The 26,059-nt window shown below is 47.4% G+C and overlaps 1 protein-coding gene across 1 annotated transcript; it reads left to right on the top strand.

Annotated features, from left to right (window-relative positions):
* The first annotated feature begins 725 nt into the window (after positions 1 to 725).
* LOC147617441 (uncharacterized) lies at positions 726 to 24,822 on the top strand. The gene is made up of 5 exons (XM_086775710.1): positions 726 to 901; positions 1,027 to 1,377; positions 23,356 to 23,472; positions 23,597 to 24,289; positions 24,378 to 24,822. Exons 2-5 carry the CDS (start codon positions 1,033 to 1,035, stop codon positions 24,378 to 24,380), a joined length of 1,158 nt encoding a protein of 385 aa, XP_086631836.1. The 5' UTR covers positions 726 to 901; positions 1,027 to 1,032; the 3' UTR covers positions 24,381 to 24,822.
* The last annotated feature ends 1,237 nt before the right edge of the window (positions 24,823 to 26,059 follow it).

The following is a 26,059-nucleotide window of genomic DNA, read 5'->3' as shown; positions in this document are numbered from 1 at the left end:
TTTTATTAATTTTTTAATTAATATTTTATCTATAATTTTTTCTTTTGTATGTAGGTCCACGAAAGAAGAAGACATCCATACTTCATGGTCATTGTATTGAAGGTACCATGTTGGGCCGGCGAGACAAACATACACGACGACGTTATACATTGCCTGTGGGGTTGATGACTCTAGGAAGCGAAAGCTTGGCTTTTCTAGTAATCACTAGATTGATTGATTGCTCACCGCTTTTACTATTTTGTTTTTTTGATATTGATCTTTTTCATCGCTATATAAAGAGGACATTCTTTGCATGTTTATTTGGATATCGTTACTTATTCGATGATATTATTAATACATACATGTGTTTATACTTATTTTTCGTGGGAAGAGAGAGAGAGAGAGAGAGAGAGAGAGAGAGAGAGAGAGAGAGAGAGAGAGAGAGAGAGAGAGAGAGAGAGAGAGAGAGAGAGAGAGAGAGAGAGAGAGAGAGAGAGAGAGGTATGTACATGTATGTAACATAAGGAGAGATGCACACACAAGTGTAGGAATATTCATTATACCTAACATAGAGAGAGATACACACACATGTGCATGTAACACAAAGAGATACATACGTGTGAAAGAACATTCATTTGTATGCTATAGGAGCACGAATAAGTCCATGACTTCTATATTTATATCTTTTTAAAATCTATCTATTAAGCACGGAGGAGAGGAAAAGCACATGGAACAATAAAAGAAAAGAAGTCACATGTAAGCCAAGGGGTGAACGTTTTTTTTTTTTTGGTGCTGGCTAAAAAAATAAAAATTGAAATGGTTCCATCACTTTGCCCACCTAGGGCTGTTTTAGTTTCACGCTTTTCTTGCTCTCGATTCTCTGTTGCCGCGATTGGTGATCCTCTCTCGGCGAGCTTCGTGTGTAAGTCTTCTTCCTCCCCACTATGGTTTAGGGTTAGGGTTTGTATTTAGCTTCTGTACAAGGATTTAGGGTTTCTTCTCTCGCGCAAGAGGTTTTCTTCTGAACAAGAAATCTGTGCGATGCAGAGAAGAATGTCCGGCAAGAGGCCCTCAAGATGGAGTAAGCCTTCGAGATGGGACGGTCAAGAAAGGTCATTGCGAAATGGTGCTGCTGATGATCCTCGGACCTCCAGGAAGGGGCCTGCAGGTTTGATCTTCATGTGCAACTCTAACACTAAACGAGATTGCTTTCATTACAAAGTCTTTGGGCTCCCACTTGCCAGAAGGGACCTTGTAGAGCAGGTGGTTCCCGGCACCTTCCTGTTCTTGTTCGATTTTGACGTCAAAGAGCTTTATGGAATATATGAGGCCGTGTCTCGTGGTGGAATGAATTTGGAGCCCAAAGCATTCCAGGGTCAAGGATCTTATCCTGCTCAGGTTGGTGCCATTAACCAAGACATTCTTTGTTATGGTTTTCATTGAGCTCAGCTGTACTGTATTTGCGCCTAGGTTCAGCATGTACCATGCATCTGCATGTAAACCCGTAGAATTTATTGTATCTCACTCTAGTTTATGGCCATGTATGTTGTGTATCTCTTGGGTTTCAGGGGTATGGCTTTGCACAAATTGTCGAACTCCTCTCCCCGTCTCTGTCCTCTTGAAAACAAGCTCCTCCTACATTAAAGAGAAAATACATGTGAAACAAAATTTAACCTTCACAAAAAGGTACTGCCTACAAGAAAAAGGGAAGGGGGGCGGGTGTTCATGGCTCTCCCCTCTCAGAAGGGAGGTTACATTTGAGAGGGGGCACAGCCACATGGGCTGATTTTGCTGCCTTAAACTTTAGTGTGCAGAAAAACATACCTCCTATCCTGCATAGCCCTGGCAGCTGCCCTGATTGTGCTTGCAGTGGCAATGAAGAGTGTGGATGGCTTTGCATACATTATGCACAGCATCATCACATACTAAGTCCCCGAATAGGGAACTTTGTACAATTAATTGTGCAGTGCCATATTCCGTGATTTTAAATGTAGGGTTTACATGATTGGTCTTTGTATACATTAAAGAATATCACTATGTTATGACCATAGTGTTTGGCTTTGCTTTGGAAGGGTGGAAGTTGTTACTTAAACAATAATGTTGCAGGCAATTATTCACATAGCTTATAGGGTCTTATTTATGCGTGTGAGAGATAAGAGGATGAAGTACTACCAACCTTTGGAGACCGAGGTAGGACCTATGCGGTATAGCAAGAGCTTGTGGTTGTGATACAGTTCACAATTCAAATGATATGTATGCGTGTACTTGTGGCTTGTCAAATTTTGTGGCTGATCTGAGCATGGTTTCGATATGCTATCTTGATGATCAAGCTGCAAAGTAGTAGCTCATAGCTGCTACATATTGCACAGCAATGAAACGGATTTCACACAATCTGTACGAAACGTGGTCTTAAAAGTCTTTTTTTGTTTTGTTTTTAGTTTCTCAGATTTTGGGTGTCTTTATGTTAGAAATTGTGCCTTAGCGTTTTTGGGGAATGCCCGTTTATGAGGTTTATCCTATTTTCTTTCCTTTTTAGTTGGTCGTGGGCAGTCAACCAGCTCCCATAAGAAGTCGGCCAGCTCCCTTGCATCACTATAAAAGGGGCCCTCCCATATTCTCTTGTTATCCATCTAACCTATTGATAGGCACATGTTCTACACCATTTGTTGGCTGATATTGCCATTGTAAAAGCCTCTTGCTACATAACATGATGTTCATTGTTTGATGTCTCTCCCTCTCCTTTGCTCTCCCTCTCTCCTGTGTTTTGCTTCCGCATTGTGCAACTTTATCATGGTATCAGTCGCGGAGGTGACCGGCACTTGAAGGCGGCGGTGGTGACTATCCTTTTTGCAAGAAGTTCAACGTTTTGGGAGCAGAAGAAGGCTTGTGTTTTTGCTACATATGCAGCAGAGGGCTGCGTTTTGTGCAAATTTCCAGGTGGCTGTGTTTTTCCTCACCACTTGGCTGCTGTGTTTTCCTTTGGCTGCGTTCACATTGGTGGCTGTGTTTTCTTCTAGGGTGCTGTGCTTCAGCTTTGGTGGCTGCATTTTTGTGGTGGTAGCAGCTCTTTCTCCCCTATGCTATCTTCTCCATCATTCGTTGTTGTTGGTGGTGCGTAGGCTGCGTTTCAGCCTTGGGCAGCAGTGGAGGTGTTTCTTCGCTTGTGCATCAGCCTTGCCTTCGCTTGAAGGGGGATGTTGGCGTTTGGATTAGAGCCCTGGATAGCAGTTGATGGTCCTCTTCTTCGCATGTGGAGCGCCACATACTTGTGGCATCTTTAGCTTGCCTCTTCTTCGATGGATCTACCTACTTTGTGGGTGTTTTCCGGCAAGTTTTGGTGGACTGTTTGCTACTGTACAGCCCCTTACTCTCAGTTTTGAGAGGGGGCTGCTTGTTCCTCATACCTTGTTCCGTTGGAGAAGTGTTGGAGATTGGTTGTGGAGTGTTTAGATCATCAGTGGCACAAAGGCTTGTTTGCAGAGGCGTGCAATTGCCGTGGATATGGATTCCCTCTCGGAGGAGGCATCTATCCTTGTTTCTCAAGAGTAGGTAAGGTTCCTTCATAGTGGATAGGATCAGGCACTTGCTACAGTGCAACCATAGTTGTCACGGTACGAAAATACGATACCGTACGGTACGATACCGTACGGGAATATTCGGTACGATATGAAATTTTGGGATACGGTACGATAAAATACGGTTTTTATTTTTTACACTTACAAGCTATGGAGCTTCAAGCTTGAATGTGAGGGAAGGTTGGGAGGGGAGGAGTATACAGTGCTTGAGAAACCAGTACATGGATATGTGTCTCTCCCGGTTGGATCTCCCGATTGTCTCCAAAAAAGAACCTGGATGGGTAATGCAATACCAAAGGTCTCCCAGTGTAGCGTTTATGACTAAGGGACCGTCCTTGCACAAATACGAGTGCTGCATCTAGGGTGATAAGTTTAGGGACTCCTCTCTAGATCAAAATGGCCATGTCCAAATGTTCTCCCTTGTGCATAACTTGAGAATCTAATTGTCTAGCCTACCTATACCAGGGATCCCCAAGTGATGTAGCAAGATTCTCTCATCCTACCAATCAAGTGTACACTACCAGTCTACCTCGCCAGATTTTTTAGGTCTCTCCACAACCCCATATGGAAAACTGAGTGGACACGAAAGTTGCGAAGTATTGCGAGCATTTGGGATCTTCGTAAAGCAGGGTTTCTATTTTTTTTTAGCATTTGGAATTTTTTTTTCAAGGAAAAAAAATTTTGGGGGGGGGGGGGAAAAACTAGCTTGTACCGTACGATATCGCACGAATTCGTACGGTATCGTACCGTACGACTCGTACGTACGAACAGGTTCGTACGCGTACGAGAAACAACTATGAGTGCAACAGATAGGATGGTGTCATTGCTACTCTTCAAAGACAGGCAATGATCATATACAAGATGATGACTCTGATACTTCTAGTGTCCCCAAGGCTGCACAAGCGAAGGAGGACCTGGATGGTCAGCTTCTATAGTTATACAGATAGTTCTCCCCCATGTGCTTCTAGCCAGAGGAGGCTTGTGGGCGGGAGAGGGGGCTGTTAGTAGTTCCATTTTTGGTGCATGGGATCCCTGAGTCGGAGTTCCAAGCATTAAAAATATGTGGCGAGACAAGGTCATTTTGGAGCTATGGATTGGATGTGTTCCACGTCTATTGCTTGGTGTAGCAGAGATTATGGACTGGATGTGTTCTAAGTTCATTGTTCGAGGTTTTTGGGATGTGATGTGTTCATAGTCCACTGTTGGGGGATAATGGGCGCGGTGTGTCCGGCAGCTCATCATTCTGCTGTTCGTGGTGGTGGCATTTTTGTTTCGAGGAAACAAGTTGGTGGGTGCTCTTTCCGAGGTGTATCCGGTATTGTGCAATACTGGAGTGTCCATGGTTGGTTGCATCTTTCATTAACTTATCTTCTTCAGACTTTACACACTGAGCTGCAGTGGGGGTGTTAGAAATTGTGCATCTCAGTGTATTTGGGGAATGCCTATTTATGAGGTTTTATCCTATTTTTTCTTCCTTTTTAGTTGGTCGTGGGCAGTTTGCCAGCTCTATTGCATCACTATAAAAGGGGCCCTCCCAAATTCACTTGCTATCCATCTAACCTAGTGACAGGCACATGTTCTACATAAAACCGGCCTCTGGTAGAAACCAAAGTGCGGTAGACTAGCAGTCACCCTTCCACTTGTAGTCCAGATATAAAAACAAAATTAATTGGAGCTAGAGTGCCCCAAAACTGTAATGAGAACGACACCTGTTGGCCCCAAAGCTTGGCGCCCCTTTCGGTATTTCTTTATTCAATTTCAAAAAGATGTAAAGCTGAGTACAACAAAACCAGCCAGGAGAATACACCTGTATGTCCAATCTGGCAGCCCACAAGACCTCTTTGCAGAGAGGATTCACACACACATCCGTGTCCCACAAAAGCAACACTCTGTGTTTCCCTCTGATCAGCCAAGACCATTCAGCAAGGCAGCCTTGAGCACACATCTGGCATATCCCAAGTACATGGTTCCACAATTCAGCACAAACATACATCCACTGTCCAATCTCTGTTTCCACCCTTTCAATCTGCCATACCCCTCCTCTCACAAGGAGCCAGATAGCACAACTCTGCAGCAGACATAAGCCAATGGAAAGAAAGAAAGATGGACAAGTTCAGAGCTTACCAAATCAGCACGTGGTTCTGCACTCGTGAGGCCAATCTTACCAGTTTGTACTTGCAAGAAACTGTCTGTACTTTCCTCCCTGCAACCACTCGACTGATGGACCAAATATGCTCTGATAAAATCCCACATGCAGCTGGAGATGCGCCGCCTTACTGTTCAGAACTGACAGGTCAACACCGGCCTGTACTTGTCCGTACTGGTGAGCAACACCTGACTGAACCTGTCCGTACAGAACTGTACGGATTGTACTGCAGTTGCCTGAATCCGCCTGCTGTACCCGACTGTACCAGCTGTACAGTTATGCGCCTGCAATCAGTCGCCTGAATCAGCTGTCGTACAGCCGACTGTACCTGCTGTACGGTATCTCGTCTACTTCACCTGCACCAGCCAGCAATAGGGCAGCAGTCGCCTGTTCCAGAGCCGCCTATACCTGCAGCAGTCGTACACTGTACCTGCTGTCGTACAGGTCTGTACGGGCAGTCTTCACAGAGCTGTACGGCCTGGCTGTACGGTTGGCTCTTCAAACTCTATGCAAAAACAGCAACCACCCCTCTATGCAGCAGTCGACCTACTTCTCCTCTTCTCCACGCTTGCAAACTTGCACGTATCCCCAAAAAGCTAGAGAGAGAGAGATGAGAGAGGCGTGTAACTCCAAAAGTGGAGTGGCCTCTCTCCAAAATTATCCTAGGGCCCAACTTTAATAAATATTAAAGTTCCCTAGGGGCCACTTAGGCCTAGGGGCAACCCATGAATAAAACATTAAAATATTAATGTTCTTGTTCCCCCCTTCACACTTGGAGATGTCCACACATCATTCTCTCTGTCCTGTTAAGTTCTTCAGTGTTTTTGACAAATTGGCAGGTAGGGGCAGCAGCCTGCAGGATCTACCTGTAGCTTATCTATCCAATGTTTTTTGTCTTAAAGACGTTCATTTCATATTTTCCATACTTTTTTTTTCCAGAAAAACGATCCTTCTATTAGTTAATGAGAAAACGCCATAAGGCTACAAAGCTCACCTCACAAGGAGGGATAAAAACACAGTGAACACCTGAGCTCCACCCCCGTGGAGGCTGGCCACTCTCTGGGGGGGGGCTACCTAGTAGTACATGTGGGAGGTGAGAAAAGCCAAACTGGAGGCCTATAGTGCCAAGTGACATCCTCGCCCCTCGTGGTGAGGAAAGGGCCAGGCTGCCACGTGCGGAGGAAAGCCTTGCGGCGCCCTCTCATGCGGTCCGAGTCGCCCTGGAGTTTCCCCCAGTGTCCTCTCAAGGTGTGAATGATGTCCACCCAGAGGGCCTGTATGACCTCTGCCGGTGGAGTCGCCTGGCGGTCAATGGCCTCCCTGCATCGGGCTCTCCATATGTGCCAAGCCGTCACGTTGCTGATCATCTCCCATCTGTGACCCCCTCCTGAGGGGCTGCCGAAGAGAAGTCTGGCGTCGGAACCACCGCCTGTAACGGGAGGTGGACGCGTGTAATGGAATCGTATAAATGTGAACAAGATTCTGAGCACTTAACACTTGAGCATTACAACCACAAAGCTGAAAATGACAGTACACCACATAAAGGGGCCGATGATAGGCTGACCCCCCCCCCTTTAGGTTATATTACCAAAAGAGTCTGCAAAGTACAAGATTACGGGTGCCTGGGGATTCACCACCAGCCTGCACCTGATTCTTCCAAATACATCATGAATGAATACATTTCAAACAAGAGAATCTGTAGGTACATCCGCCCTACACACAGGTACATCCGCCCTGCACAAGCCTCTTCACAGGTACATCCGCCCTGCACAAGAGTATCACAATCCTCACAGGTACTCCGCCCTGCACAAGATGTAAATGGATCTTTAGGCCCTGTTTCCACGCGAGAAACTGATCCAGAAACCTGTATTCTCCGCGAGCAAGTGTCCCCAATGCTTGCCCTAAGCACCTGTTACATCAGGAATCCTTGAGACACATCCATGCTCACATATTCCATTGCTGTCCGGCCTGTTTTGTGCAATAACCAGTCCAAAACAGCAACTGTCTATCGCGAGAAATCCACCTGTAAAGGGTCCTACAGCCCTGTGGAGGTCCCTAGAGCTGTCCTGTATTGTCCAAGTTGACTTTGGACACTTGTAACCAGCCCAAAACTCGCAATAACCAGAAAATACAGGTCTGAAATTTACCAACCAGCCCTTTAGAAGAGTGTGGGGATCATTATCCAAGCTTGTGTGAGTCCGGGAAGCAAGCAACCAGCCCTGTAGCAACTCCCAAAGCTTCAACCAGCTCTCCAATGTGTTGAGTAATGAATAAAACAGCCCAAAAGGCCTCTTGAAGGAGGCGCCTTTCTCCAGTGCCACCTAAGGGGCTTGGTGGGTACACATACAGGCTGACAAGTGTCCCCATAAGGTGTCCAGGTAGGTGTCCAGCCCATAGTGCTCCATTTGTCCTGTTTGTATAAGTTTAGGTCCAACCAAATGGGAAATGGCCATAAGCTGTCCGGGCTTCATTAATTTTGGTCCAACCAAATGCGAACGCATTATAAGTTGTCCGGCCACTTATTAATGAGTGTGGACCTGCAAATCAATAAACCTTAGTAGTAAATGAAATAAGCTGTAAATTGAGTGTGGACGCACTTACCACCTGCAAAACCCATAAGCCCACAGTTTTAGGCCCAAGCAGGAGTGCACACACGTGTCCACAAGGTGCCCGGGCGTCCCCGGTCCCTCGGGCTTCACAAGCCAAAATAACAAGCATTGTCCAGGCAGCAAGACAATGTCACACAAAGTAAAATAAAGTTATGGCATGCATCATTTATGCATTGTGCATATGTAAACTTGGAGAACCACCTATCATCATTCTTGTACTTGAAAATATTCCGCCTGCCATCATAACACACCATGTGTGCATGGCCGGAATCCACACGGGCACCGCCCGAAAGTCCACAAATGTCCTGCCATGTCCTTGGACTCATATGCATCCACTCATATGATCCATACACATGCCCAGGTATAATACATACATGCATCCGCATGTTTCTAGGCCTGACACGCATCCGCATGTCCCTAGAATATAGGGATTTGTGACATCCCCCCGCCTTCTAATCAGTTGACCTCAACTGAAAAGCCACCAGATAGGCCTTCAAAAGATCTGGGTAATCCTCGAAGTAGGCCTCATCCATCCATTTCGCATCCAAAGCTGAATAATTCTTGAACTTCACAAGGTACCTACGAACAAGTTTGCCTCCCGCAAGCTTTCGTTCCTTGTGAAAAACAATCTGTTCAGGTTGAAGAATCTCTTCCAGCTCATCCACCTCGGGTGGGTCTTCCAAAACCGGCTCAAACGGTGTCGGTCCCACATAAGGCCTCAATAGGCTCACATGAAAAGCATTATGCATGTTCCAATGATCTGGGAGTACAAGCCGAAATGCAACATCATTGATCTTCTCCAAGATCTGAAAAGGTCCATAATACCTGTTGGAAAGTTTAGGGTACTTTCCCTCTTTTCCTGGCCTCTTCCGAAGGCGTGCCTTTTCAAATTTCAGCAAGACCCAATCACCTTGTTTGAATTGTACATCCCTTCTATGCTTATCAGCTGCCTTTTTATTCTTGGTTTGAGACCTCTCTATGGCTGTCCGTACCTGTGCAAATGCAGTATCCAAGTCTCTGACATACTCATCTGCTGCAAAAATCTCATCCTTTGTACGAAGGATGGGTGGTAGTACCACCTTGCCATAGATAATCTCAAAGGGCGCCTTGCCCGTAGAAGTATGTACCGTGTTGTTGTAGGCAAATTCCACAAGTGGTAAATACTTCTCCCAATCCGATTTGCGGTTGGATACATAAGATTTCAGCAAGTCGAGGACGGCTGAATTTGCTATTTCACTTTGCCCATCTGTCTGTGGATGGTAAGCTGATGAGAAGTTCAGCTTTGTACCCATATTGTCAAACAATGCGCGCCAAAATAAGCTTGTGGTTCTAGGATCTCTATCCCTCACAATAGATTTAGGCATGCCATGGTGTTTGAATATCTGTGCCAAAAACATCCTAGCCATATGATCTGGCTTTATTGTCTTGCGTACGGGAATGAAATGTGCCTGCTTGCTAAACCTGTCACAATGATGGTCCAAATAGCATCATTTCCCTGTGGCGTCCTCGGCAAATCCATAATGAAATCCATAGCAATGCTTTCCCATGGTTCATTTGGTATAGGCAAAGGCTGAAGCAATCCAGGTGCTTTATGTCGGTCAAACTTGACCTTTTGACATACCATACATTCACGTACATATGCTTCAATATCCTTGCGAATATGTGGCCAAAAGAAATACCTCTCCAAAGCTTGTGCTGTGGCCAAAATGCCTCTATGACCTGCATATGGAGGAGCATGGCACTCATCCATAACCTTATAGCGAAGGTTCTTTACCACACACATACGATTTTGCATCATGAGATATCCATCTCTTATGGCATAAGATGGGACAGCAATACCCTCTTGCAAATCAGCCCATACATGTGCAAAATCCTCATCCAAATGATAAGTATTACGCATATCCGATAAGTCCTCATGATATGCAACTGTAATAGCATGAACCTGTGGTCGTCTAGATAAGGCATCTGCCACCACATTCTTTTTCCCTGGAGTGTGTAAAATCTGAAAATGAAACATTGAGAGAAAATTTGCCCATCTCATATGCTTCTCTGAGAGCTTACTTTGAGTCAAAAAATATCTCAAACTTTGATGATCAGTTTTGACCATAAAATCAGCCCCTAAAAGATAGTGTTTCCAAATAGTAAGGGCATGAATTACAGCCAACAACTCCTTCTCATAAACCTGTAAGTGAAGCTTTGCATGTTGCAAGCGTCTGCTCTCATAGGCAATGGCATGTCCTTCTTGGTTCAAAACAGCCCCTATGCAGTCCCCACTTGCATCACATTCCACGACAAAAGGTTTGTGCAAATCCGGAATAATGAGTACCGGTCTCGAGATGATTGCACTCTTCAACTTTTGAAAGGCATCTCTCTCTTCTTGTGTCCATTTAAAGATTGCTTTCTTCTTCGTTAAATCATGTAACGGAGCGGCAATGAAAGCAAAATGCTTGACGAACCTCCTGTAGTAAGCACATAAACCAAGGAAGCTCCTCACTTCATGGACTGATTTCAGCTGTGGCCATTCTTGCATGGCTTGTATCTTTGCGGGATCCATGCGCACACCATCCTTTGATACAATGTGACCAAGATAGTGAATCTCTGGGAGGAAGAATTCACTCTTTTTTGCATTTATGTAGAGTTGATTTTCCTTAAGCTCTTTAAACACAATAGCCAGGTGCTCACGATGTTGGGCTTCATTCTTTGAGAATACAATAATGTCATCAAAGAATATACCCGTGAACTTTCTATGCTTTCTGAACACCCTGTCCATCATCCTGTTGAAGGTAGCGGGTGCATTTGTAAGGCCAAAAGGCACCACCAAAAACTCATAAAGACCAAAGGCTGTCCTGAATGCAGTCTTGTGTACATCTTGAGGTGCCACTCTCACTTGATGATACCCACTCTTGAGGTCTATTCGACTGAAACATGCCGAACCTTCAAGCTTGTCCAAGATGTCATCAATACGCGGAATGGGAAACCGATTCTTGATGGTTATCTTATTGAGGGCACGGTAATCAACACACATCCTGTAAGTACCATCCTTCTTTTGAACAAGAAGTACCGGCGAGCAATATGGCGAGGAACTAGGCCGAATCAAATCCTTTTCCAAAAGTTCATTCACCAGTGCCATAATCTCTTCTTGTTGACTAGCACTCACCCTGTATGGTGGCCTATTAGGTGGAGAGCTACCGGGAATTAGATCTATGCAATGATCTTCCGGCCTCTCTGGTGGCAACCTTGCTGGCAAAGCATTTGCAAAACAATCTTTGAACTCATTCAAAAAGTTAAGCTTGTCTTGATCTAATGCACTAACATCAACACTAGAATGTTCAATGGTATCACGTACAAAAACCAAGTAAGAACAAGCTGATTTCTTTATTGCCTTATTAATTTGTACATGGCTTACAAGAGGTATGGTACTTCCAGTAGTACCAGCATCTATAGAGTGCTCACGGCCTCTATGTACAAAGCTGATTTTCTTCTCTTTGTAAGCCTTAACAGGCTCTAAACGGTGATGCCAGGGCATCCCCAACAAAACATCACAACCTGTAAGAGGAGCCACTAGAAAGCTCTCATAGTCGAGGTAGTCCTGTATATGTACACGGAGCTTACCAATGACCGGAGTTACATCAACCTGTTTGCCCTCAAAGGCGGCATCTGCATTCATTTGCATTCCCATGTCTTCCACATAGAGACCTACGGCGGCAGCCATTTGTACGGATATAAAGTTATCTGTGGAAGCATCATCAAAAAGAAACAAAGCGGGTTGATCCTTCAATTTGCCCCAAGCCTTGCATATGACTCTACTCTTGGGCTCATGCCCTGTATTACCCTGCACATCGGGTACAACATTCACAAGAGGCTTTTGCACATTAGGCTCAGCATTCTTAGGATTCTGTGGGCATTTAGGATATATATGATCTTTACTGCCACACTTAAAGCATTTTCCAGCCTTCCTGTACTCTTCCAATTGCTGTTTTGAGAGCCCAAAATTGTGGCGTTTACCCCCCGGCTTCTTTTCGGAGTCATCCTTTGCATCTCGGCCATCTTTGGGAGCATTCTTAGGTGGCTGTCCACCCTTTTTCTGGTCATAACCAGCCCTGAATTTGCTCTTGTTTTGACCTGCAAATGGCTTATTTGTGGGTGCTTTTATGTGCAAGTTCTCCGCAATCATGGCTGAGTGTATAAGCTCTTGTATGGTCTTATTTGGGTACACTCCCAAGCTTTGTTGGATGATGTGATGGAGCCCCGATTCAAACTTTCTCTTCTTCTCGTCCTCTCCAATCTTCATGAAGGGAGTAACCTTGAGAAGGACTTTCCAAAACTTTGCTATGTATGAAGCAACGGACTCTCCCTCATCTTGGGACAGCCAATCCCACTCCTTGCGTACATCCTTTGCAAAGTTTGGTGGTAAGAATTGATCATAAAACTGAATTTTGAAAGAAGACCAAGTTGGGGCAGCGCTTCCATCAAGTATTTTTGCAAGCCACCAATCACTTGCCGTATCCTTGAGATGCATTCCCACATGCTTGAGCATAGACTTTTCCAAAAAGTCTTCATTGCAAAAAGCTATCTCAAACTGTCTAATGAAAGCAAGTGCTTTGGTAGAGTCCATCCGTCCCTGAAAGTTTTCAAACTTTACATCCTTGTCACCGGACTTGAACTCTCGAGGCTTCTTCCTTCTATATGCATCCCTATGTACATCCTGTTCATCTGCATGATGATGATGCCGCGATGAAGATTCACGATCCCTCTTCGTTCTCTCTTGAGCCACACTCTCCAAATGAGTGGAAAGCTCAACACGAGAATGGACATGTCTTCTTGGAGCAAAGCGGGAATGAGTAGAGGATCCCTCATCCTTACTCTTCTCTTGACCTGCATCAAGCCTAGCACCAGGGACTCTTGTCCTTTCAGCATTTGGCACTTGCTGTGCTCTTTCTGCTTGTTGTGTATCATGTGCATCACCACGGGCAGCCATGAGGGGTGGCTTCTTGAAAGCCAAACTACCATCTGCTTCAGTGTATACATCACCCTTAACCATTAGGTATGCAAGTGCAAGCTCTCGGGGTTTCTCAACATCAATTTCCTTTGCAATTGCTTCAAAAGTGACTTCATGGACCGAAGCCTTTGCCTTCGCAGCCAACACCCTTTGTACATCCGGGTCATTTTTCAATGACCTAAGCTCTTCGGTTTCAGCCCTATAGCGTCGCACTTGACGCCTCAAAGATTCCAAATCAGAATGCATAGTGTCATGAGTACCTGCATCTCCATAGACATCATTGCCTGCAGCATCTCTTGCATCCCTTGTACCATGAAATTCACGGTCCTGTGTGTTCTCCACACTGTCAGAAATGTGGTTGTCCATGACACTCAAATCAGGTCACCACTTATGATTCCAAGCCTCAGACCGTTTTCCAATAAGGGGAAAAACTGAGCTCTGATACCAATGTAACGGGAGGCGGACGCGTGTAATGGAATCGTATAAATGTGAACAAGATTCTGAGCACTTAACACTTGAGCATTACAACCACAAAGCTGAAAATGACAGTACACCACATAAAGGGGCCGATGATAGGCTGACCCCCCCCCTTCAGGTTATATTACCAAAAGAGTCTGCAAAGTACAAGATTACGGGTGCCTGGGGATTCACCACCAGCCTGCACCTGATTCTTCCAAATACATCATGAATGAATACATTTCAAACAAGAGAATCTGTAGGTACATCCGCCCTACACACAGGTACATCCGCCCTGCACAAGCCTCTTCACAGGTACATCCGCCCTGCACAAGAGTATCACAATCCTCACAGGTACTCCGCCCTGCACAAGATGTAAATGGATCTTTAGGCCCTGTTTCCACGCGAGAAACTGATCCAGAAACCTGTATTCTCCGTGAGCAAGTGTCCCCAATGCTTGCCCTAAGCACCTGTTACATCAGGAATCCTTGAGACACATCCATGCTCACATATTCCATTGCTGTCCGGCCTGTTTTGTGCAATAACCAATCCAAAATAGCAACTGTCTATCGCGAGAAATCCACCTGTAAAGGGTCCTACAGCCTTGTGGAGGTCCCTAGAGCTGTCCTGTATTGTCCAAGTTGACTTTGGACACCTGTAACCAGCCCAAAACTCGCAATAACCAGAAAATACAGGTCTGAAATTTACCAACCAGCCCTTTAGAAGAGTGTGGGGATCATTATCCAAGCTTGTGTGAGTCCGGGAAGCAAGCAACCAGCCCTGTAGCAACTCCCAAAGCTTCAACCAGCTCTCCAATGTGTTGAGTAATGAATAAAACAGCCCAAAAGGCCTCTTGAAGGAGGCGCCTTTCTCCAGTGCCACCTAAGGGGCTTGGTGGGTACACATACAGGCTGACAAGTGTCCCCATAAGGTGTCCAGGTAGGTGTCCAGCCCATAGTGCTCCATTTGTCCTGTTTGTATAAGTTTAGGTCCAACCAAATGGGAAATGGCCATAAGCTGTCCGGGCTTCATTAATTTTGGTCCAACCAAATGCGAACGCATTATAAGTTGTCCGGCCACTTATTAATGAGTGTGGACCTGCAAATCAATAAACCTTAGTAGTAAATGAAATAAGCTGTAAATTGAGTGTGGACGCACTTACCACCTGCAAAACCCATAAGCCCACAGTTTTAGGCCCAAGCAGGAGTGCACACACCTGTCCACAAGGTGCCCGGGCGTCCCCGGTCCCTCGGGCTTCACAAGCCAAAATAACAAGCATTGTCCAGGCAGCAAGACAATGTCACACAAAGTAAAATAAAGTTATGGCATGCATCATTTATGCATTGTGCATATGTAAACTTGGAGAACCACCTATCATCATTCTTGTACTTGAAAATATTCCGCCTGCCATCATAACACACCATGTGTGCATGGCCGGAATCCACACGGGCACCGCCCGAAAGTCCACAAATGTCCTGCCATGTCCTTGGACTCATATGCATCCACTCATATGATCCATACACATGCCCAGGTATAATACATACATGCATCCGCATGTTTCTAGGCCTGACACGCATCCGCATGTCCCTAGAATATAGGGATTTGTGACACCGCCATCGCCCTGTCAGAGACCTGGATGGTCGCACTGCCAGGGACGTCCTCATATCCAAGGGCCGGGCCGCTGTCCGTGGCCCAAGCCACCGCACCCCACGTCACCAGCATCTCACCTGGTGAGCTTGCAAAAACCATCCTGAGAGCGCGCTGCCATACCTGCTGTGCCTGTGGGCAATCCCATAAGCAGTGCCGCTGTGACTCCTGTGCATGGCCGCACCGAGGGCAGGACGCTGGGTGTCTGCCAAAAGCTAGCCAAGCCCCCACAGTTAGTCCTCTATGCGCTGTGAGCCAGAGAAAAAGCGTCACCTTCCGGGGCCGGAAGCTGGCCCAAAGGCGCTGCCAGAAGTCCCTAAGAAAGGCAGGGGAGAGCCCCTGTCGCCGCCAATGCTCGGCCGCCGTCGGGGTGCTCGCTATCCTGTGCCTCTGAATCCGCCGCCCCAGCCTCGCTGTGTACTGAAAAAAGGGGATGCCTGGGCTGGTGGGGGCCGAGTAGGGATCTCGCCAAAACCACTCACCTGGATCCCACTGAAGTCGAATAAGAGGCCTGCTGTCCCAAGCCCATAATCTCCAAGAACAGTCCTCCCCTATCGAGGCCGGTGAGGGGTCTACATGCCACTGTCTCTGATGAAACCGACCACCCGCACCCTCTGAAGAATACAACCCTGGAGCCCATCTAAATCCAGTCGTGTGCTCTGAAGCTGGCCACCCTCTCCCACCTTGAAAGTGAGTGGGGCGACTCTCTCCGCTGTGCCGCAGACCGCTAGAAGGATCTCATGCCGAGTAAAGACACCCATCCACTGTGGAGGTGGAGGGTCCTGTACTGGGGTCCGCCACTCCTGGGGGATGGCCGCCTCAATGTCTTGTCTCATCGACTCTCTGCCCCTCATCCCACTGAGTCTCCTCTCCTGAGCCTCTAGAGGCAGCTGCTGAAAACATATCCAATCATCTAGGGACTGGGCTGGGCCGGAGCTCAACGGGCCCCACGATACGTGAGGCCGCGATCCAACCATATGGCCGCTGGGAAGTCGAATCAAGGGGTTCCAGATCAATGGCTGCCTCAGGCGCTCCTCATCTGTGCCCGAGGGAGTCTGGAAGAGTGACGGTCTCAGATGCGCCCAGGCCCTCAGAAGGCTAGCTTCAAAACGCTCCTCAAAGCCAAGGCCTACTCCTCTGGATCGCTGCTCTGTAAAGATCCACCTGATGCTGGGGGTCCAGGGGCCGCTAAGAGAAGGAGTGCGGCTGAGCATCCTGGAAACAAGAAACTCCTTCCACGGCTCAGCGCCCCTGGCAGGAGGCCACGAACTACCAACTTGCCAAGCAAAGCTCGGCTTTGGCAAATAGGATCAACAATGCCCAGGCCGCCTCTCTCCCTCGGCTGAGTGATCACAGCCCATGCCACCTTGGCCCTGGCGGGCCGCCCGTCGCCACCGGACCAAAGAAAGTTCCTGATGAGCCTCTGCACCTGGCCAATGCACGCCCGCGAGAAGGCCCAGCAAGAAGTGATGTACCACATGGTAGCAAGCAGAACTTGGTTGGCCACAACTACTCGGCCAGCCAGAGATAAACGAGCGGTAATCCAATACAGAAGCTTCTTCCGAATGCTCAGAAGAAGGGGGGCTATCTGCTGCTCCGGAGATATGTCAATGCCCACGTAGCATCCCAAATAACGCACTGTAGTGCCGGGGGGCAGCCACTGAAAACCATCAACTGGCCTCCAAGTCGGGGGGGGGGGGGGGGGGGGGGGGGGCATAGAACTGACCCACAACCCACACGACTTGTGCCAGTTGATCAAAGCACCCGAAGCTCTGCAAAACCTGTCCATGGCTGAGGCGAAGCGGCGGAGGTTCTCCTCACCTCCCTGAAGATAGACAGCAGTGTCATCCGCAAACTCCGAGTCTAGGAGCTCCTCCGAGGTGCGGATGGGAAGCTGGAGGCCCCGCAAACCTGTATCCTGTGCCGTCAAAAAAGTGCTCATGGCCTCCGCCACAAAAAGAAAAAGAAAGGGTGCCCCTGGCCTCCGCCACAAAAAGAAAAAGAAAGGGCGCCAAGGGGCACCCCTGCCGCACCGAGCGCGAGAGCTGGAACCTCTCTCCGCGCACGCCCTGTATCAGCACCTGGCTATGAGCCGATGTGTAGAGTGCAGAGACCCCACGGATTCACTGAGGGGGGAAGCCCATCCTCTCCATAGTGCCTTCCAAGAAGGCCCAGTCCACCCGATCATATGCCTTCTCGAAGTCGAGAAGGAGCACTGCCAGATCCTCCTGCCGAAATCTAGCCAAAGTCGTAGCCTCCCAGAAAGAGAAAATGTTATCCAGAATGCTCCTATCCTGGATGAAGCCTGTCTGCGTGGAGTGGATGGATGATGTCCGGAAGGTGAGGCTGAAGCCGCCTGCTGATCGCCTTAGCTAGGACCTTGTAGGCCGTGCCTAGCAAGGTGATCGGTCTCCACTGTCTAATCTCCAGTCTGTCTCCTCCCTCTTTGGGGATCAAGTGAATCAACCCCTCTGCCATGCTGTCCGGCATGACTCCCGACTCCATAATCTCCTGGAATGCCAATCTGAAGCCCCTATGTAAAAGGCCCCAATACCTCTGGAAGAAAGCCACTGAGAGACCGTCCTCTCCTGGGCATTTGCCCCGAGGTAACGCCTGAAGAGCCTCCTCCAGTTCCGTATCCGAGAAGGGGGAGAGAAGGGAGTGCTGCAAATGGGCCGGCACAACCGGTCTCGTGAAGCTCCAGACTGCCTCCCGAGCCTCTCTCACCCTGTCATCTGCTGGCTCAGCAGAGAGAAGATCCCTGTAAAAATCTGTGGCTATCGCTCGAACCCTGGGGGGATCCACCACAACCTGGCCATCAGCCTGCCGAAGACGCCTGAGACCCTCTCGTCTGAAGCGAGGCCCTGTCGTCTCAAAGAAATCTCGAGTCACTCTGTCTCCAGCCTGTGTCCAAAAAGAAGCCCGAGCATGGAATCGGAACTCCACCCTCCTCTCCTCGATGGATCTGATCTCAGTGCGAGCTGACTCCATCTGCTCTGAGATCCAAGGGCTCGTAGGATCCCTCTCCTGGAGTCTCTGGAGGGACGCTAGACTCCTCCGTAGGCTCCTCTCCTGCTCTCTGAAGGCCTCCAGACGGTCCAAGGCAGCCTGTCTGAGCATCCGACTGATCTCTTGCAAGCCACTGGCAAGATCGCTGGCTGCCGTTCCTCTCCTGAACTGCAGCTCCTGCCAGACCTGCTCAACTGTGATCGTAATCTCGGGCTCCTCTATGAGACAATCTGGAATCCGGACGCTCTGGCCCCGCTCTCCTCTCGTAGGGTCCTCGATCCGGAGAAGCACTGGAAAGTGGTCTGAAAACGAGGAGCCTGCAAGTATGCCCACAGTGCCACCTCTATCACAAGCCCACTCATCAATGTAAAACCTGTCGATGCGGGAAAGGTTAACTCCTGTGGCTCGTCTATCCGAGCGCGAAAAAGATAGACTCCCCTGCAACCTGCCAAACTCCGGGAGAGTCCACGGATCCTGGCCTCTCACCTGCAGCACTAGTTCCTCCCAGGCAGCGAGCTCCGGCCCATGAATGGTCTCCTGGCTGCCCCCCATCCTGTCCTCTGCATCCTCCAGCATGTTGCAATCCCCTCCTAGGCACCAGTGGTCTGCCAAGGGGAGGGACTGCCTAATGGTGCTCCAGAACTCGGCTCTCCCGGTCGCCCCATTAGGGGCATAGAAGTTGAGGAAGCCAATGCGGTCTTCCCCAACCCGAAGGATGATCCACTGCGCTCGACCCTGGACCAGAGTGCCAGAGTCCACAACCTCGGATAGAAGCTGTTGGCTGACTGAGATGCATACTCCACCCTGGTTCCCCTGGGAGCCATATGCCGGTGACCAAAAAGTGTGACTCTTGCCTGGCAAGATCTTCCCACAGGTGCGGGTACGCCCGGCAGAAAGGTGGTGCTCCTGGATGAAAAGGATATCTATGGGTCCTCCAACGAGAGCCCTCTGGATCTCCTGGCGAAGTCTGCCCCGACCAATGTAGCAGCGATGTCCACCGAGACCCTGGATGTTCCATGAGAGGATCCTCATGGATGAGCTATGGCAAGTGAAGCAGCCGCCACTGGCTCACCCCTCTCAGCCGGCCCGGATGATCTGCCCTCCACTGTGTGAGTCTTGGGCGCCGGCTTGGAGGGAGAATAGTCACTGTCTGTCCGGGTGCGGAGTCTCTCCAAAAAGAGGGTGACCTGTCTCTGTGTCCAGCCCCACTCCGCCTTCGCCCTGTCCAGGGCATAGGCGTGAGGCATATATGTATCTAAAGGTCGGCTGCACCCTCGGGGCGGCATGGAGGAGAATCAGTAGCACCGCCTCAACTGAGGTGTGGACCGGATCCGCCCGCCAATCTCCTATACCAAACAAGCTCATGCGGGCTGAGTGTAATCGGGTCTGCAATAGGTCCGTGAGCCCCAAGTCGCTGAAGTGGTGAGAAAACTCCAATATCTGATCACGCAAAACTTCCTCTACAGAGTTGCAATCCCATGCTGTGTCTGGGGCAACACTGAGAGGAAAGGAGAAGGCCACCATGCTGCTCACCACTGAAGGAGAACGAGAGGGATGGCACACCACGCAAACTCGCAAGGGCGCGACCAGTGTCTCGAACGGGCCAGCATCCAGCTGGAGGCACCTTAAAAAACCCTAATCCACTGGTAGCCCCATCACTCGCGGGGGCCCCCCAGGGGAGGCTGGAGAGAACTCTGTGGCGGGCGAAGCTAGGATCGCCATCTCCACCGGCCGGGAGTGGCGGTGGAACAGCCGCTGGACTGAACTCTGGCCTACCCAGCTGCGCATATTTTCCATGCTTTGTACAGCACTCTGGCATAAAATAGGTAGCATACACAAGAAATTGAATGTCTTAAAGATTAAAGATTTAATGTTCTCTGTCTCAAAGATGTTTGCTTCCATGCTTTGTGCAGCACTCTGGCATAAAACTGGTAGCATATATAGGTTTTTTTTTTGACCTGTATGAAACGTTTGTGAAACTTCTGGCATTTGTATTAACCAACTGTGAAACATTTCAAAAACTTTTATGAAAACACGTTTTCTGAAACACTTGGTAACTATGTGAGAAACCCCTCCACAATCTGTGGGAACCTTTGTCTGATGTGTGTATTGGCTGAAATGACAATATTCAACAGGAGTGTGATGCTCTTTGGACTTTGCTAGCATGTCTCATAACCTACATATCTAGTCTCTTGTGTCTTTGAGAAAGAAAGAAAGAAAGAAAGAAAGAAAGATTTTATTAACGTCTTCCAAAAGACCGAACTCGGCCTATGAGACAAATTGGAGTACATGTATGGGGTATCCTCTGTCATCCCAACAAAATGAAAAAGTACTGAATAAAAAAGCTGAATCTGGGTGTGTAGGGGATGGAGCTCTATTACTAGGAGAATGCAAAGCTATATGCATGGAGTATACAATCATGATATGCAACCTAGCTAGCTCCATCCTGTACCATACTGGGGGTATAAAATGGTATACATCAGTGAAGGGGGTGTCCACAGCTCTCTGAAGAACATGCCTGGGTGTGCTCTGAAGCGAGCCAGTCGCTCCTCACCCTCTCTATGAAACTGAGCTCTGATCTCTGTCATCTCTCTCTGGTATAGGCGTGGTGTCCGAAAGCCAGGTGTCCTCTGTCTCCTGCGGGCTCTAAGTGTCTCTGCTCTCTGGAGAGTAATTCCCTGCCGTGTAGGGGCTGGGAGGGGTATGGATCTCTGAAAAAATGTAGTAATCTGTGTCTGTCGCCCCCCCTCTCGAGCTGTCTGAGCCTGTAATAATGTCTCTCTGTGGCGCTGTATGTCTAGAATGTATCTCCCCAGTATGCGCTGGTCTGCTGCCTCAAAGATCTGGCGTAGGGAATGTGGCTCTCTGAATAAAATGGGATATCTCTCTCTGATGGCTGTATATGCTCTGCATCTGCATACATAATGCTCCTCACTCTCCACCTCCTCTCTGCACAATCTGCATACCCTCTCCTCTCGGGGGATCCGTGCTGCTCTGCCAGTCTCAATCTCCAATCGGTGTGATGAAACTCTGAGCTGACCAATAGCCACTCGGGAGCCGTGTGGTAAAAAGCCCTCCATGTATCTAGGCCTCTCTATAAATCCATCATCAGTGATACTCATGAAGTGATCTCTGTAGTATAGCATCTTCGGTGGAAGAGGCTGTGTAGGCGATATCCATGTCTCTCGTGTATAGAGCTGCCATAGATCCTGTCTCAATACTCTGTTCCTCTCACTATGAGAGAGACGGATATGTGGTGCATCCCTGTCATACTGGAATGGTGGTAGATGATCCATGTCTAGGCCATGCTGTGAGAACCAATGTGTGACCTGTGCATACCATGATCCTCTGTCTCCTGCCTCAGCCAACTGTCTAGATGCCTGAAAAGCTCTGTATGATAATCTGTCCTGTGGCATCTCTCTGAATCTGTCTAGCAGGCATATAGTCTGAAATATGGCCTCTACCATCATAGGAGGCGCAGCAAACTCTGCTCGGATAATGTCATGAGAGAGAGAGAGAGAGAGAGAGAGAGAGAGAGAGAGAGGTTCTTTTGCAAAGGTAGTTGGGACTTTGCTAGCATATCTCATAGCCTACATAGGCTCTTCTGCCTCCTGAGAGAGAGAGAGAGAGAGAGAGAGAGAGAGAGAGAGAGAGAGGTTCTTTTGCAAAGGTAGTTTGGGACACATTGTTATTTATAGGTTACATGATTTTTTTAGAACTTCCATTCGGGAATATGCCAAGGTTGTAACTTGTAACCAATACTCATCTATTGAGCTAAATAGTTGCCAATAATGAAACCAGTTAGCTAGCATACAAAAACTCCATGCTCATTTTGTCTAGGAGAAAAATGACACTGGGGATGATAGTTTGGTCAGCCTGCACTTATTTATTGGATTCTGGGTTGTGTCCGGCTTGCCTTTGAGGCTGGTCCTGTGCAGTAGAGGCTTGCCTGGGCTAAGGCCTCACTGCCAGTGCTAGACAGTTGCTCATAATTAAATCAATCAGCTAGCTAAAAAACACATTATGTACGTTTTATCCTTTCTTAGAAATGTTACCTTAAGGTTGTAGTGCAATCCTGTGCAATAGAGGCTTGCCTGGGCAATGAAGATAGGCCTTACTCTCTATACGAGGATGATGGCACAAGATTGTCTTTACTATTGATATACCGGGGGATGGCAGTTATAAAAGCCAGCCAGGGTACCAGCAGTCACAAAAAAACGCACTGTCGTTTTGAAACCTATGAAATGTTCCGAAGCCAAACGTTTCTAAAAAACCTCAAAACCTCTTGGCTATGGAAGGCCTTGAGCTTGCTAAGTGCTGGAGGAAAAGAAGTAGCTTGAGCTGGATGCATTGGAAGAGGGAAGGTAGGGTGAAAAACAAGTGGAGACAGTGCAAAGAGATGAAAGTAAGTGGTGCCGAAAGGAATGAGGAGAAACATGATTACAAGGTTGGCAAGCTTGGTGAGAAGATGCAAGGGACTGGCTTCTGATTGTCCGGGAGCGACAAGGCAACTCGGATTGAGTTGCATGGGGAGTTGGTAGTGATGCCTTGCCAGTTTCTTGGGGCGTATTTGAATGCTATAGAGAACTTGGAAGTCTTTTTTGCCTTGTTAAGGAGCTCTTTTTGGTGGTGAGCTGGATTTTCGTGGAATTTTCCATGTTGATGATGAATATGATGTTGCTGTTTAGAGAGGTCTTGCTTCACTTTGTCACATTGGGAATCAGAGTCATAACACATGCTGGTCTGCTTGTCAATGCTTTGGATACATGCTCAAAGCATGCATTCTCTCGTACAGTATGTGTAGTTAGATAATCCGTTACCCAATAGTTATAGGATGATTGGAACATTCATGCCACTGAAAGGTTATCAGGCGTTTAAATCTAGAAAGCTGGAATGAAAAACTTATTCTCAGTGAACTCGATTGATTTTGTTCAGGTAAGGTTTGCTATACACCGAGAATGCCTACCACTTTCGGAAGATGTCTTCAAAGATGCAATCACAGAAAACTATTATGCACGTAATAAGTTCAATTTTGAGCTTACTCCTGACCAGGTACACGCTTCCTTTTTGAGGTTGGACATTCAGTAGGAGATATTTCTGCTGGTATACACAACATTGTATTGATGCTGTCAAATGCATGCTCTTTAGTAACAGCTTTGGTGTGGTTGTGTATCAGGTTGCGAAGCTCATACAACTGTTCTGCCCTATAGAGCCTCCGCGCAAAAGACTTAACACTGGCAATGCATCCAATGCATTGCACCAGGCAGATCATCTCAGGCAGGGTTTACTGGAGAAAAGTACCCCTGTTCCAGCTCGTGTGGAGCTTGTTAGCAGGGACTCTCAGTATGTGCTGCCTCCTCAAGCTTTAAGAATGGAAGAAAGGCTTCCAGGGTATCCCCCTCTATTGAGGCTAGAGCCCCGTCCTCTTATTGTAGAACCCCGTCTGCCACAGATTAAGGTTCTTGAAGGTCGGTCTGACCGGACAGGGCTGTTAAATCAAGGTCGCATGGAGGAGGTTGATCAATTGGCTTTGAAATACTTACAGCAAGGTAATCCAACTGTTGGCAGTGCTTTGGATCCTTACAGCAGGAATAGTGCGTTGCCTTTGGTGGAAGGTGTGGCACCGAGGATCGGGCTTGTTTCCAGCCTTCAACAGGATGCTGTTTTTAGAGGCAGAGCATTTGAAGCAGAATGGTTGAGAAGAAGTGAATCTAACAGAATCCCGTCAAGAGAGCAGGGTACATCACATCTCGTTTCAGGTTCTGATTTGAATGTCGCATCCGCACCCCCTGTGTCAGCAGTTACTCGTCGTGTTGCCTCAGGATCTTTGAGGCAATCGGCTGGTCGAAGTGCCATTCGAAGAAGAGCGGTGAGTTTTTCCATGTGGACTATTCAGTGTGCTTTGCTGGCTTATTACACTATTCTGATTGTAGCTAACTCTGTGTGTTGTCTTTCAGTAGTGACAGCTGGACATTGTGTTGCTCTACCTCAGCCACTACCATGGGAACTTTTGTGCAAGATTTCAGTATAAATCTGATGTGCTATATGTGTACTTAGCTATAGTAACTTTTGCACATTCTGTTGATGGTCTGTTTCCTAAGGAGCTCAATGATGGGAAGTGTCAGACTTTGTTACAATTGTTACAATCATTATGAGGTTGGGAGTGTCAGACTTTGTTACAATTGCAGTGAGTGGGAAGGGAGGGAAAAATTGTTAAATCCTGTCTTTCTTTCCATGTTTCTGGGTGCTTTGAGGCAAGTATTTACAGGCTATTATCAAGCTAGCCTAAAATGCCAGCAGTATAATTAAGGGTAGTGAAGTGCATTGATTAATCAAGATACTAATGGACGGAATGTTTATTTTAAAAAGTAGCTTATAATGGATGATGCTAGGTTAGCTCCATCAATTTATTAGAAATCTCTATGATTAAATCTTTATTAAGGATGGCAGGCCTATGGGCTACAACATTGTGTGCCGCCAGGTGTGCACCTCCAGGTGGGGACCTGATGCCTATAAGGCCATGCTAGTACACAATTACACCTTTGGATTGTCTGCTTTAAGCTTGATCGTGCTGTTGATGATTAAAGTGCAGGCTATGGCCTCTGTTTAGTCAAAGTAGGCAATGTGGGTGAGGCATGATCAAATACAGGCTGTAGGCTGTATGCAAGTAAAAGGTGCTCTTTTGTGTGGGTATATTGTTTGCAATGGCTGAATCAGACTTAACAATCCTGCTTTATATGACATCTCTCAATAAGTTAAACATGGCCATCTTCTATATTTATTTCTCTAGAGTCTCACTTCATACATGGCACGTTGTTTATTGTGTTGGTCATCTGTTGGACTGTCAAGTAAGAAATGTTAAGTGTGCCTGGATGCTGTGACATATTTCTAATTTCTTGCCATAGTGTATTTAATGGTCCTTGGGTTTAATGGGCCTTGGATGAATTATTGATGACTTAAGGACAGGTTCATGATTGTGATTGTGGTTGTGATGTTTTCTGAATTGTGATAACACACTGAACCATAGATATCTTGTGTGCATTTGTAGCAAGTAGAACTATTCCAAGTGATTATTGGGAGTGTAAAACAATTTCTTTCCATGTGAAAGAATGTAGCTAGGTGGTTATGTATGAAAGTAGGTCTAGAAGTTTAGGGTGAAAGAAAGAGAGAGCACAGGTTGTAGGCCAAGTACAAAATGTAGAAGGCTGTAGATGGACATTATTGCTGAAAATGAGGAGGGAAGCCCATAGGTGCTTTTAAGCATATGAGATTGTTGCAACAACCAATGACCTTCGGCCAGGTGCAGTAGGTTGACAGCAATCGTGAGCCATAAATAGCCTAAAAAGACTCATGCTAGAAAAAAACCTAAATGATGTCTTCTAGTACAAGCATGCTAAGGTACATGTATAGACCATCTGGAGATGATATATTTCGAACATCGCCTCTTCAACGCCAGAGAGGCGGTCCAATACCAGCACGTTCAAGTAACACCTCCAAGTAGCTCTCGAAAGTGGTTTGGTGAAAAGATCAGCCACCACATTGTCCTTGTGGGCCAGTCGAAGTAGTTCAAGAACGATCTGGTCACGTATAAAATGATAATGCACTTCAATATGCTTGGATCATCCTTGTATCAGAGGAT

The sequence above is a fragment of the Cibotium barometz genome, chromosome 36, assembly GCF_041138505.1.
Source record: "Cibotium barometz isolate CiBa-2024 chromosome 36, ASM4113850v1, whole genome shotgun sequence".
NCBI classification, from domain to species: Eukaryota; Viridiplantae; Streptophyta; class Polypodiopsida; order Cyatheales; family Cibotiaceae; genus Cibotium; species Cibotium barometz.
This window is presented reverse-complemented; position numbering and strand designations above follow the sequence as displayed.